Here is a 14,684-nt window from a genome sequence, read left to right as displayed (position 1 = left end):
GTCCATTGCTAGTATTTTAGACCCACTAATAATAAAATCAATAGAGGACTCATCTTCTTTTATTAATATGTGCCCACTGAGCACTCTAGATAAGACAGTCATTTGCAAAGGTGATTTCATCATGAAAAGAAAACATTGACATTCTTTTCTGAAGCTGCTTGGATATGTTATCTGAATAAAGGCTTGCAGTCTAGAGCACTTTGAATTGATTTGTACAATATCTGAAAATTTATATAGTCAGTATCTAATTTAGTGCTTATCATTTTTTTTTTAGCAAAACGGGGAGACCGCATAATCGTTTGTACTATATAATATTATTTAAGCAGATTTATTCAGTTGTAATAGTCAATGCTTCTTATTTTGCTACAGTGAATACAATGTAAAACTAATTACAGACTGGACAAAGTTAAACTAATACATTTTAGGATATCAATTATAAAAAGTCGTATAAGAAATTAATATACTGTACCTATACAACTGGGCACAGTATCATTCCATTGTGCTAAAGCATTTGGTACCCTCTGACAATGAATAGCTTTAGAGCCTTGAAGTAAGTAGCCAGGGTTGCATTCAAATCGGATGACAGAACCTGCTGAGAATTCAGAGCCAATTCTTCTGCCGTATCTGGGTTCAGGAACAGAGCTACATTGTGTATCACTTGTACGTGGAACAGCTACATAAAAACAAAAAAATAAAAATATTATATACAGTACTGTAGGAAAAAAACACTTATCACAGATAAATGTTATGTAAAGTTATATGACATAATGAAAATACAAGAGCAAATCCACCATTTACAAAAAAGTAATGATCCTACATTAATTATAAATCAGTGAAGATGCATACAGTATGTGCAGACACAATCAGAAATAACCTCCTCTTCCATTAACTACAGTATAAAGGAAAACACTGGACCAGAAATTGTAAGCAGCAGATGTCCCCTACATTAGATCACATGGTACTTATGTAGTATCTGGGCGTCCGATTTAGAAATCGGATCGCATCGCATGCGACCAAATCGTATGCGATGCGATGGTCAAGATTTTTCCATAGGATTCAATGTTAAAATGGTCTGAGTCCATTTTATCATAGAATTCAATGGGAAAAAGGGGTCCTTTTCCTTTCCCCACTATCCAAGTGGGCATGGAGTTGGATATAAACCTGTGGCGAGCGTAGCGAGCCACCGAGCCCGAAGCGCGGCGAGCGTAGTGAGCCCCGCGAGGGGACACAGAATATTTTTTAAGAAATATGCGTCCCCTCGCCACGCTTCGGGCTCGGTGGCTCGCTGCGCTCGCCACGCTATATAAAATCAACTCTATGCCCACTTGGATAGTGGGGAAATGAACAGGACCTTCTTAAAATTGAATCCTATGCAAAATCGCATCGAATCGCATCGCATCTGATTGTATGCCTTAAGGTAAGGCATACAATCACAAAATCGGCAGCCCAGATACTACATAAGTACCGATCACATATACCCAACACATGCCTATTCTCAGTGCCTAATCTAAACCTCAATTCTGGGGGAGGCCTAGGCACTGATGATAAGTGCCTTAACTAGACATTTTGGTGTCCTGTGCCAGAAATGGAATTGGTGCACCATATTCAAAATATGGACAGTGCACACCAAAGGAATGCATCAGAGATTTAGGATTGTGGCTTCATGTAAAGGAGCTTGGCCACATATTAGTACCAATTCACATTACACCACACCACAAAGTAGTGTCCGTTATTCACAATTCTCCACACAGTGTCCTCATTCCACTGCAGCTACACACAGGGTATGGGATATCGTGTGGTGCTATCTTGCAAGTCAGCTACTTCATGGAGAGAGGCCAGCACAGATGAGTGGCGCCGGGTGGGAACAGGAAGTTTCAGGCAGGAAAAGTCCTATTGAGCTCAATAGGAAACTGCTGATTGGCTGAGAGCCAGACCAGACAGTTCTCTTGGCCATTTAGTGGCTTTCCATTGAATCAATGGGATTTTTTTTAAATCTCCTGTCTACCCACTGCTGATTGTTCTTAGCTAGCATCATTCCCCTGCTCTCTGGTGCAGCTCTCTCTCTCCTCACAGCAGCCGGGCAGCAGCAGAAGGCAGAGAGGGGAGAGCACCTGTCCTGTGTCTCCCTGCTCTGCAGACTAGGTGTGATTCAGTGGTGTGCCCACAGTGCAAATGAGCTGTGGGAAAGGCACCGCTAGCACACACCTAGTTACGGCCCTGCTGATGGCTGGCACTGTGTGTCCATGTAAAGCCCTCTTCAATCAGCCTTCATATTGAGGCAGTCTGTTCCCCACTGGGGGAAGGGGTGCAAAGATCAATGTGTAGCAGCAAGTAGTGCTCCAGCCATCATCAGACAGAAAGTGTAAAAGCAGCCATCAAAATAGTGGTCTGTACCTGTGGGATACAGTGGCGATACATAGCAGGGTACGGTGACGGTGTAAAATATTTTGAAACACACAATTACATTTTGAGTGGGCTACAGTGTAGGACACATAGGGGCAGATTTAATAAGCAGTGGTAAGTGAGTAAAAATGAGCCAGTGGAAAAGTTACTCATGGCAGCTGCTCTGTATAATTTTATACTATTCAAATATTAGATGTTCTGTGCTAATTGGTTATAATGATCAAATATCCCAAATTCTCCACTTGCTCACTTTGGCCCTTATTCTGATCGGTGCGGAAATTCCCGCATGCGGACGGACCGCCGATGTTGATCGTCTGCGCATGTGCAGAGGTCACTCTGCGCATGTGCAGGCGATTTCACCGCACGGATTCTTGACACGCCGCACAGGGGGCGTAGAGGGGCGTGAGGGGCTACTTAGCCTCATTACCCTATGCATACGCCCCCCGTTTCATGGGCGTTCCCATGCAAACGCGGGGCGTATGCATGGTAATGAGGCCGTGACGCGTGGGTACGGGGCGGGCATCTGACATCGCCGGATGTCAGCTGCCCGCCCCCATACATGTTTTCACACGGACAAGTGACCGTGTGGTCTTGTGTTGCGGGAACTGGTGGAGCGTGCGGCCCTGCATTCGATGTTCGGCGACCATCGAATGCAGGGGCTGCTCCCACCATGGAGGAGGCGTATCCCCGTACAATTTCATGCGGATCGCCACATATCCGCATACGGACGGCAGGTGGCGATCTGTATGGAAGGCGGGGATTCGCCTGCACGGTTGCGGCCGCATATTCTGATCGGGCCGCACCGATCAGAATAAGGGCCAATGTCATACTTTTGACCCATAACGTGGTTTGAATACAATGAAGGACAAATACAATGCAGCTTACAAATAAAGCGTGGACTAAAGGTCAGAAACAGTGTGCATTAATGTGTGGGTCAGAAACGGTGCAGGCTAGATACAGTGCAAGATGGATACAGTGTAAGTTAAAGAAATGATCGGCTATAGCACAGGATACATTGTGGGTTCACTACAGTGCAGGATACAATGCGGGTTGGATACAGTATGTGTCATATACAGTAAAAGTTACAGTGCCAGTTGGATAAATTGTGGATTTCAGTGGGAGTTGGCAAAAGTGTGGGTAGGATATAATGCGGGTTGGATACAGCGTGTGTTACAGCATCGCTTCCGTAATAAAGTCAATTATTAACTGAGATGCCAGGAGCACAAGCCTAGAAGAAAGACCTCATACTGGCCCTTATTCAGATTGAAGCGGTACGGCCCGCATGCGGCCGTACCGCCGATGTTTTCTCTCTGCACATGCGCAGAGGTCACTCTGCGCATGTGCAGGGGAAATCTCCGTTTAAAAAAATTAGACGCCGCAAAGGGGGCGTATAGGGGCGTGAGGGGCTTCAGTCCCTCATTTCCCTATGTATACGCCCCGCGTTTCATGGGCGTTCCCATGCAAACGCGGGGCGTACGCATGGTAATGAGGGCATGACGCCACTCATGGGGGCGGAAAGCTGACGTCGCCGGATGTCAGCTTTCAGCCCCCATACAAGCTACCACACGGACAATCGTCCGTGTGGTCTCAGCTTGCGGGAGCTGCCGCGGCGTGCGGCCCTGCCTTCGATGGTCGTCGACCATCGAATGCAGGGGGCAGCTCCCACCATGGTGGAGGCGTACGCCTCCACCATTTTCGTGCGGATCGCCAGCCGTCCGTGTACGGACGGCCGTGGCGATCCGTAGCGTGGGCGGGGATTCGTCTGGTGCGGTCGGAGCCGCATATGCGGCTCGACCGCACCAACCAGAATAAGGGCCACTGTCTGTGACAGCAATTAGGAGGAGAGCCACAGGTGGTAAATGCCAACAGTGGTGTCTGAGGGGATGATGGCTCAGGCTTACATGAGCAGTGTGTGGCAGATGTGTGGCTGCATGGAATGGACTGGATGGGAATGCAGTTTCCTCAGAAGCTGTTGGGGGTCCAGTTAGCCATGTTTAGCCATGTAACAACTTGATCACATCAGTTGGTTGATGCTTTCACAGTTGTTTACTCATATAATAAAAACTCTCTGTCAAACTGCTAACTGCCTTTGTTTACAGCGACAAATTTGAGTAGGCATGTTAGACACTGCTTAGATAGTTACTAAAAAGCATAAAAAAAACCATTTCAATAATGTTACTTAGTAAATAATATTTATTATTTTTTGTTTTGCTGTAGCAGGTCTTTCAACGTTTGAAAATATACACCCCCCCCCCCCCCAAAAAAAAAAAAAACATTGGCAAATATGTAGTTACCAAAATAAATATACAGAGAACAGTTATGTTTATCCATATGAATATTGGAGTTAAATGAGTCAGACACAATGGAACCGAGAGTACAGGGGTGTTTTAACAGAGTAGAGAGCCCGTCTGTAAACTCTGGGTGGGCTCCTTCCTCTCTTCAGATAAGTAGCATTGTGTCAGAGTCTGCTGCTTGTCAGCAAATCTCCAGAAGCATGGCCCTGCCATGTTGCAGAGACTAATTTCACTACTGCGCATCTGCTGCAGCCATTTTGGTTGTATTTTTTGCCACAAATGCAGAGCCGATGCAGGACCCTGAAAAAGTGAGCATTAAAAATGGGTGCAGTGTGTGCATTGTATCCATTATAGAAAGACTATGCCAGAATAGATTTAGATGGTAGAAAAACCCCTCTAAAGAATGTCTGGACTGGGACATGCATAGTAGGCAACTGTGCTGGAATGTTTCAACCTCTTTTCTATATAGTCAGTCTCCTGTACATTGCATGACTTTTATACATAGTAAATAAAAGCTGGTGCAAAGCGTGAGGAAAGAAATTGATTTGTGATGCTATTGAAGTAGAAAGCTTCTGTACAGGTGTCAGACGGCTGATAAATAGATTAATTCAATTTGATTTTTCTGCAATAATCAAACAGTGGAAAAAGCTAAATGGACTAAGCCTTGAGAGATCTTTTTTTATCAACTCCTAACATTGATCATTACCACTTAATAAAATACAGTGCAATTGGTTCCACAAGCTTATGCAGTGCAAGAATGAAAAGCTTAGGGCCGGTTCAGCTCTTGCAAATCCAGTGCTTACTGCTTTTCTCTTTTCCTTGCTTTTTTTTGTGCTTTGTAACAGGAATATTCGCCTGGTGTGCTTAATGGCAGAAGTTCAGGTTAAGAATAAACACTTCTTTTTGTGTCTTCCAAACTCCTGTGTTAAAAAATTTCCGTTGGGACCTAAGATTGCAGTCTGTACTGCAATTTTGTTTCAATCAACTGCACAGCAATAGAGATATAAAAGTGATTGCTCATCTCCACTCAAAATAAAATATAAAAGTTTCTTTTTGGCTTAAAAGAAAACACACTGGGCCTGATTCCAAGTGAATACTATGTCATGTTTTCGCAGTGTGTTCTCCCTGATTGGTAGGTGCATAGGCATTTATGTATATTTGCATGATTCTGCTATGTACATCTACTGTATACCTGAATGGGCAGAAAAGTGGCTCTTAAACACAGTTCAAGTGCAGTAAAGGTTTGTGACCACACCTGTCTTATGACCATACATATCATGTTATCTGTGTCCACACTGGGTTCGCAAAAACATTATTGTGCCATAAGTGCAGCAATTGCACATGGTGCCACTTGATTCCATCAGTATGTATTACAAAGGAGGATAATGACCTCTTTAGCTGCTGATTCAGTGCAGGCATCCGCCTGGCCCCTCCAGCAAGTCCAGATCCGGATCATTAGCAGTGCATTGTGTTTTTGTCTAATTAGTGATGCATCTACGATGCATATTTGGCAATAGGGAATATCACAGCTAGACCATAGACTTTAGTGAGAGCGGTATAAATGGTTGAACTTGACGGACGTACTTCTACTTTCAAACTCAACTACTATGTTACTGGCAGTTGGTGTGGCTCCCTTATATGAATTTTGAACTGTACCAAGGGAGTTTGCACTACAGTTCACCTTGCACCACCAGTTAGCTAGGATAGAGGAAAGAACTGGGAATGAGTTTGCACTACAGTTCACCTTGCACCACCAGTTAGCTAGGATAGAGGAAAGAACTGGGGATGAGTTTGCACTACAGGTTACCTTGCACCACTATGCACAGTGTGAAATTGGCTTATGGTACATAAAGATTGTGTTACACGCCATTATATCTACAATTTTTGTCTGATATGTTCATACTTTGTAGAATAATGACATTTGACTTTCTGAATACCATCGGGGGGTTGTTCAGACCTGATCGCTGTTGTTTAAATTCGATAGCCCATCGATTATTATTTAACTGCGCATGCGCCTGGATCAATGAATCAATGAATCTATTCTCAGTCACCCTGAGGTTTTATTGACAGAAAGTCACCATTTGTAAGTGGTAACCGTCCCTTTGCTGGGAGTATCAGAAAAAATACATGAGTGCCCAGGTGATTTCAGAGAGGGCATGTGACATCACCTCTAGCCTCAATCAGCCTGTATATGTCACAGACTTGTGAAAGTGTCAGAGTTACGCAATATTGCACAGGCTGGGAAAAATCATTAGATGGCGAGTGAGTTGCAAATTGATTTGCAGCTCAGTGATCCATTAGCAAGTCATTTGCAGACTTGCATGGGGCAGGATTTCACTCTTTCTGGGTGGCTATCTGATCGCAAGGCTCTGCAATTTCGCACAGCAGCGATCCAGCCCTAGATGCTTTGCTATAATGACATCTTGCAGATTTTTTTATTCCACTTTATACTGAAACATTGTTTTTCTCCAGTTTTACACTGCAAATGTTGCTATTATAATGAAACACCCACCATTCCTCCTTTGCATCTACGCTTGAATTATTTAATTGTGAAAGAAAAAAAATTCTAATAATATTAATTATCATTGCTTTTTGGAACTACCTGTGTACTGATAACGATGAAAGAGTTCTGATCATAAGATTTATTTTGTCCCTTTTTGGGCAAAGTGATCAATAACTATAAGCTTGAACTATTGTTAAATAAGAATCGTGTTTGCTCTTGTAATTATTTTCCATCCTTTAGTAAATTGTTTCACACTGCTGTGAAACTAAATTGAAATCAGCCCAGTGGAAAGTGCACATAGAAGAAGGTCAACCAGAAATATAGAGTGATAAATAAAGGGATTGACTTTGCAGGTCAGATTAGTGTGTTTATTCAGCAAACGTACACTGTTCACAACAACAGCAAGCCAATTCCTGGAGCTTAAAACAAGCCTCTATTTTAATAGATAACAAAAATCTATAATAACTTGCATCTGTATTAAATATTTATAGAGTATAACAATCTTAAGGAAAAGTTTAAAGAGCCTTTATTAGCATTGAGAAATGGTGATGTAGTAGTTCTCATACAGTAGCTTAAGAAAACCTTTGCCATTTACAACTTCGCATGCTAGCCACATACACTATAACTTTGTGGGCACATATGATGTTCACCTTCACTCATCATTGTGACATGTCTAGTCTATATTGATCCAAATGTAAAAGATGGGTTACAATTGCATTAAGAAGTATATAAACAAAAGCTCCCATAATTCCTATTACCCTTACTAGCGGATTAGTTAATGAATCTCAATAAACTCCGATAAAAAGGGGAAAAGATTTTTTTACTGCATTTAAAATCCCCCTATGTTTTAAATTCTGTGCAGAATGGATTCGTTTTTGGATGAGCTTTCTCCTTTGATTGGTGGGCGATGTTTCTTGTGTACCATATTGTTGTGTGCCTATTACTATTATCATTTTTAGTGCTGATTCACCAATTTCAACATCCACAGCTGCACTGGTTACATTATAAGTGTATATCACCATCTAAACACACCTCTACTCTTAGGCTGGGTAGACACTATAGCAATTTCTGGACTTATTCACTGATCTGTGATAAGTGATTTAGCCAACACCTAGACAGAGTGAAATCCTGCCGTGTGCAAGTTTGTGATTGGCTTGTACAAATCTTGCCAATTGGCATCCATATGCAAATTCATTAGCAACTCACCACCTAATGATTCTGTGCATGTGTGCATCAGAATCAGCTTTATTGGCCAGGTATACTTGCATATACTAGGAATTAGATTTGGATTGCTGTGCAACAGCCAGGGTAGGAACAAGTAAACAGTGACAGTACAGATATATATTACATGTACATATATACACTAGACATATCCTGATGAGGGACACAGACATGGGGAACATATATTAAACTGAGCTGGGCAGCACCCAGGCAGCCATTCATCAGGGCCCTTTGGTGATTGCACCAGCCAGATAGGTAGACAAATAAATACAGTACAGATATAGGAAACGTACAGATATGCACTAGACGTTACTGATGAGGGACATGGACATGGGGAACATATATCTAATGAGCTGCGCAGCACCTAGGCAGCCATTCAGCAGTGCCACTTGGTAATTGAAACAGTCAGTACAGATATGGAACACTACAGAGGAGAAAAGGGGTTCATATTTGGCTGGGTGGCACAGATCCTAGGCAACCATCATCGACGCCATCTTGACTTTGCAACTTCCAGGGCAGCAGGGAAAGGGCTCAAACGAGCAATCTCCCCTTCAGCACACCATGGCCAACATTGCTGTCTCTGCAATCACTGCTTGGTGTCATGGCCAGGGGTCCTTCCTTCCAGCCGGGGGATACCTGGATACCTTGTGGTCTCCATTGGGGGGTGTAGCCATGTCCTATGCCAGGACATTCTATCATCCAACCTCCTCCCCCTCCACTAGCCCCCTCCTTCTGTCTACTGCCACCCCCTCCACCTCCACCACGCTTCTCTGGGGGCTGAGGATGGGGATCTGCGTGGATGAGAGAATGGAGCTCCACGTGTATGTGACATCCCCAGCCCCCACCGGAAGACATGAGCTCTGACCCTTCCACAACTCTGCAATTGAAACAGGATAGTCAAAGTTGAAGCCGACATAACACGCTTGTGCATACCTGCTTTTCCCTGACACTCCCATAAAATGGTCAGGTAACACCCATAAACCGTGGATTCCTGTCAAAGAACCTGTGAATGGCTTGCAAGTAGAGTATTGCTGATTTTTTACGTAGTTTGTCCTTGCAAATGCACACCATGCTACGTATGCATGCGCAGTCTATCGATAAATGGAAGCTGCAATCAAGTCTGTTTACCTTTCTGTCCAATATGTAATTTTCAGCTGAATCAGAACAATATATTGTCTGGATCATTCAGTGTGTACTCCCAATCTATATGTTGGACAGCCAATCGGCCAATATTGCATGCTGCTCTGTACAGTTTAATAAAGGAAAGATTGGGCTGTGTACAGTGCAATGAAGGACAGAATGAGGGGTCAAAATGTTCAATTAATTTAATACATTTTGAGAGAAAAACTCCTTAAGAGATAAAATATTTGGAATCAATATCTCATAAAAACATGTGCATCATTAAGGGTTGATTCATGAAGTCAAAGATGGCAAAAGCATGTGTGCCTGAAAGATGTGACCATCACTTGTAGTGGTTGTTGTCACCACACCATGTACTATGGCTTACAGATATGTCCTCATCCATCATTGTTCAAGTAGCACCAAACAGACCATCTTGGTGCTTCAAGTCCCGTGAGACTCTGCTAGCATTGGATGTCTTTTTTGCATGTTTTATGCCATAAATACATCTTGTGACTAGAACGCACCAGGAGACTACTGATTAATTTGATATGCAACACCACTATATCTGTTAGCAGCTAAGTCTCTTAATTTGCATATGAAGTACTACTGTGTAGTGACTATTTTCCCATGCCAAAAGCTTTTTTCTTTATACAGTATACAGGCTCAGTGACACACCAATATACAAGTGTTGTATATTACATTTATCAGCACAAACTTCTGGTGAGTCCTAGGTGCATCAGGTTGTGAAGAATATGCATTGTATGCAAAAAATACACCTAATGCAGAGTTGCACAAGACCAGCTAACTTGTACTGGGCATCTTATGCTACTTCGCATATTGAAGCTAGATGTTTTAGGACACATATATAGCAGCACTCATCTATTCAGTGCTGCTATTTCCAACAGCATTTAAGGCAGATTTTTGTAAAGTGGAATCTGAATTGTCGGCAATGGCTGCTAATTTGCATCTGATTCCAACAATTTAGCAACTGTTTCCGAAAAAATGCAGCCATTCCAACAATTGACAGTTGGAACATTAAATATCGACTCGAGTTACAGTTGGAACGGGATAAAAATGAATCTGACTGTCTGGAATGTTCCTACAGTCGGATTTGGGATTGAATACCTCCGTATCTTATATTTATTTATTTACAGTTTTTTATATAGCGCATCATATTCCATTGCGCTTTATAATTGGAAACAACAATGATTAAACAAACTTGGTAGAAACATATCGACATAGAAGTAGGAGGGCCCTGCTCAAAAGTTTATAATCTATAGGAATAATAGGAGGGAAACATAAAGATAGAATTCCATAGCATGGCAGTCCCATCAGATTACAACAGTCCTGATGGGATGAAATTAGATATAAATGCTATTGTAAATTGTGTGGGGGTTCCTGAATATGATAACCTTGCCTGAAGAGGTGAGTTTTCAGGGAACGCTTGAAAGTTTGGAGGCTAGAGGAGAGTCTTAATGTGCATGGAAGGGCATTCCATTAGGTTGGCACTGCCCAAAAAAATCCTGCAAGTGTAAATGGGAGTGAGTAATGAGTGAGGATTAGAGACGCAGATCTTTTGCAGAGCGGAGAGGTCGGGTGGGGAAATATTTTGAGATAAGCAAAGAGATATAAGTCGGTGTAGTCAGAGTAATGGCTTTGTATGTAAGTAGAAGTATTTTATATTGAATGCGGTAATATACGGGCAACCAATAGAGGGACTGACATTATTATTCCTCCATTCACATCGTAGAAACATAATTACTCCATAACTCCTACTAAGGGACAGATGCAGAGTTGAATGCATGTTGGACATAATTACACCCACGTTTGAGGTTGGGAAGATGTGAGCAATCCATCTGAATTAATTAACTTATTTTAGTAACTGTTATATGAATTCCCTTTCATCGCCATATTTTTGTTAAAAGTTATATATATATATATATATATATATATATATATATATATATATATACATATATATCAGTTAATAGGTGAATTTATGCCTACACATAATTTTGCAGGTTCCCTCAATAAATATTCACTATACGCAAATGCTCCTTTAAGACCCTTCAGCCACAGTTGGAGATTTGACAGAATTGAGAGTGAATCACCAGTAGTTGTTTGTGCTCAGCTCCAGAGCATGCATACATAAGCATACAAATCCAAATCCTTAAATGTCTTATTATCTAAGCCTAGGTTTCATACAGGGAAAGTCTGGCAGTGAATCAAAGTGAAGCTTCCCAATACTGTCTGTTTTGCCAGACTGACCTCACTGATAAATGACCAGATCAGGTCTCATTGCAGCTTGGAGAGTTGGCCCCCTACAGGCAAAGTACTTTGTACTAGGGAACCTACAGTAGTACAAAAAGGTCTAGTAGTATGGCCAAGACAGCATGAGCTTTATTGTATTTGCCCTGCTCCCTGTGGCGCAGGAATGGTAGCAATATCTCTCTGAATGTCTGTTCAGCTTCACATCAAGTAGAAGTCCGTTATAGCCCAAAAGTATAGAAGTGCTGACATTATTATTAAAACCCAAATTCCTCCTCCTTGGGAAAGATTCTCAAGAACCATGATAGATGTAATAGTATATTGATTTGGAACAAAAGAACATCCAATGACCTATTAAAACTACAGTAAAAGCCATAAGTTAATGAACTACAAATACAACATTTCTGTCATAATTATTGATTTTTGTTTTATAGCAGAAGCTTCTTGAGATATATTGGCGTGTACAATCCAGAGGTGAGTCAAAACAAGCACTACATTAGGGAAATCGGTAGAATGCACTGATGTGGTCAAATGTAAAGTGTGGCATCGGTTTCTCCCTATGTTTTCTTAGAATGATCTAAATCCTGCAAGTCAAATACTGTAATATATATTGTTTAGTAGTATTACTAGAGATATAAGGGCAGATTTATTAAGCTTGGTAAAGTGATAAAGTGACTGGTGATAATGCACCAGCCAAATCATCTCCTAACTGTCATTTTACAGTCTGAGTTTGATAAATGGCAATTAGGACATGACTGGCTGATACATTATCACCTTTCACTTTATGACTTCACCAGGCTTAATAAATCTGCCCCTTAAGGTCAGTTTTGAGAACAAAAGGTACACTGGGGCAGATGTATTAAGCCTGGTGAAGAGATAAACTGGAGATAAAGTGGAAGGAGATAATGAACCAGCCAATCAACTCCCAACTGTCATATTTCAAACACAGCTGATTGGCTGGTGCATTATCTCCTTCCACTTTATCTCCAGTTTATCTCTTCGCCAGGCTTAATACATTTGCCCCACTGTATGCAGTAGCCAATACATATCCATATATTGCTTGTATTATAATCCTTAACCCTATAAATATGTATATGCATGCATTCTGAATATATCTATTAAAAGTGTATTGTAAGTACAATAACGTTACTGTATATCCATATGATAGTGTCTCTGTAACATCCAGATGACAAACAAACATAAACTCTTCCAGGGAAAGTTATTTGCCCACAAGTACTGAGTTGAGTTCCATATGGGGCAGTTAAGACCAACCAAAGTGAAAGTGTTAGCTTAAAAATATTATTAGAATATCTATGACTTTGAAAGTGTTAAGATATGTAAATTGGAATCTCTTTAGCTCCATCGGTACTTGTTTCCTAGCACGGCGCCCAATATTTTGATCGTAGTACATCTTATACAATCGCATCGCATGCAATATAGCGGCATGCGATGCGATGCATGCAATGCGATTCGATTTTTAATTGTACAAGCACCCTGATGGGTGCTTTCAATGTTAAATGCACCCCCATTGGCAATGCCACCCCCCACTATCAACACCAACCCGAAGCGTGGGGAGCACAGCGAGCCCGCGAGGGGTGGGGGTATGCGTCCTCCGACCTTTTCATACCCCCACTATCCACGTCGGCGTGGAGTGGATTTTAGATGGTGTGGCAAGCGCAGCGAATCACTGAGCCCAAAACTTGGCGAGCGCAGCGAGCCCCACGAGGGGACACGGATTACTTTACATGTATTCCGCGTCCGCTCGCCACGCTTTCGGGCTCGTATTCTGCATCCCCTCACGGGGCGCGCTGTGCTTGCCACACTATCTAAAATCAACTCCACGCCGACATGGATAGTGGGGGTATGAAAAGGTCGGAGGATGCGTACTGCCGCTGCTCGCCACGCCACGGGTTGTCGTTGATAGTGGGGGTGGCATTGACAATAGGGGTGCATTTAACATTGTAAGCACCCATCAGGGTGCTTGTACAATTAAAAATCGGATCGCATGCCATTTGCTGGCATGCAATGCTATGCGATATTTCATTGTACAAGCACTCCTGTTAATTTAACACGAATATCGCATCGCACACCACTAAGTATGGTATGCGATGGGCGCCGTGCTAGGAAACAAGTAATAATTGGAACACTAAAATTGACCCATATCATGGGGAGGAATATAATGGGTTATGAAAATCAGACAGTGAGTAAATTCGTGAGAGTTCTGTTTTTTTTTTTTTTTTAAAGCCCCATTCATTTATACTTCAAAACCAGGTTGATTTTGCCATGTACTGTAAATGATTGTGGCTTTTTAAATAAAATAAAAAACAGGAGAACTCACAGAATCTCTCACTTTCTGAATCTCATACCCTACTCAATTCCTCCCTCATTTAAGTTCTCAAAACTGCATACATTTTTATTTTTATTTAGAAAGGAGAAGGTCACTGTAAGAGTATTTATGACCAAATTCAAATATATATGCAGTACAGCCATATATAATGTGAACTAGGATCCACAATTTTCCGGAGTATAATGTGAGCTAATGTAAAAATTGACAGAGCAAAGCATATGAGAAATGAAATGGTTGGATGAGCCAGGCAGCAGAATTCATAATTGATTTCACAGTAGATACCAGTTCAAGTAGAAGGCCAATTAGAAGGAGCTTACAGAAGCTGATTTGGTTAATGAAAAGGGTGATAAGGCTGGTAGCATCCTGTGTGGAAAGATTTACTGAGATGTTGCACAACTTGGAATCAAATACTTATACAGTATTTCCTGAACAGTGGTGTAAGTTCATCCCAGTCACCCAGAGGCAAGATAAATTTTAGTGCTCCATCCCATAGATAGATAGATAAATAAATAAATATATAGATAGA

The 14,684-nt window shown here is 41.8% G+C and overlaps 1 protein-coding gene across 2 annotated transcripts in view; it reads right to left on the bottom strand.

Moving 5' to 3' along the window:
- The window catches only part of CSMD1 (CUB and Sushi multiple domains 1), a 1,658,539-nt gene that overhangs the window by 281,374 nt on the left and 1,362,481 nt on the right, over positions 1-14,684 (bottom strand). For both annotated transcript variants that reach the window (XM_083177358.1, XM_083177357.1), the window contains exon 34: positions 470-673. In XM_083177358.1, coding sequence (XP_083033484.1) covers positions 470-673 — 204 coding nt within the window. The remainder of the gene's footprint in view (positions 1-469; positions 674-14,684) is intronic.

The sequence above is a fragment of the Crinia signifera genome, chromosome 3, assembly GCF_055691185.1.
Source record: "Crinia signifera chromosome 3, ASM5569118v1, whole genome shotgun sequence".
In the NCBI taxonomy this organism is placed as follows: Eukaryota; Metazoa; Chordata; class Amphibia; order Anura; family Myobatrachidae; genus Crinia; species Crinia signifera.
Note: the sequence above shows the minus strand (reverse complement) of the source record. Positions and strands in the feature narration are given on the sequence as shown.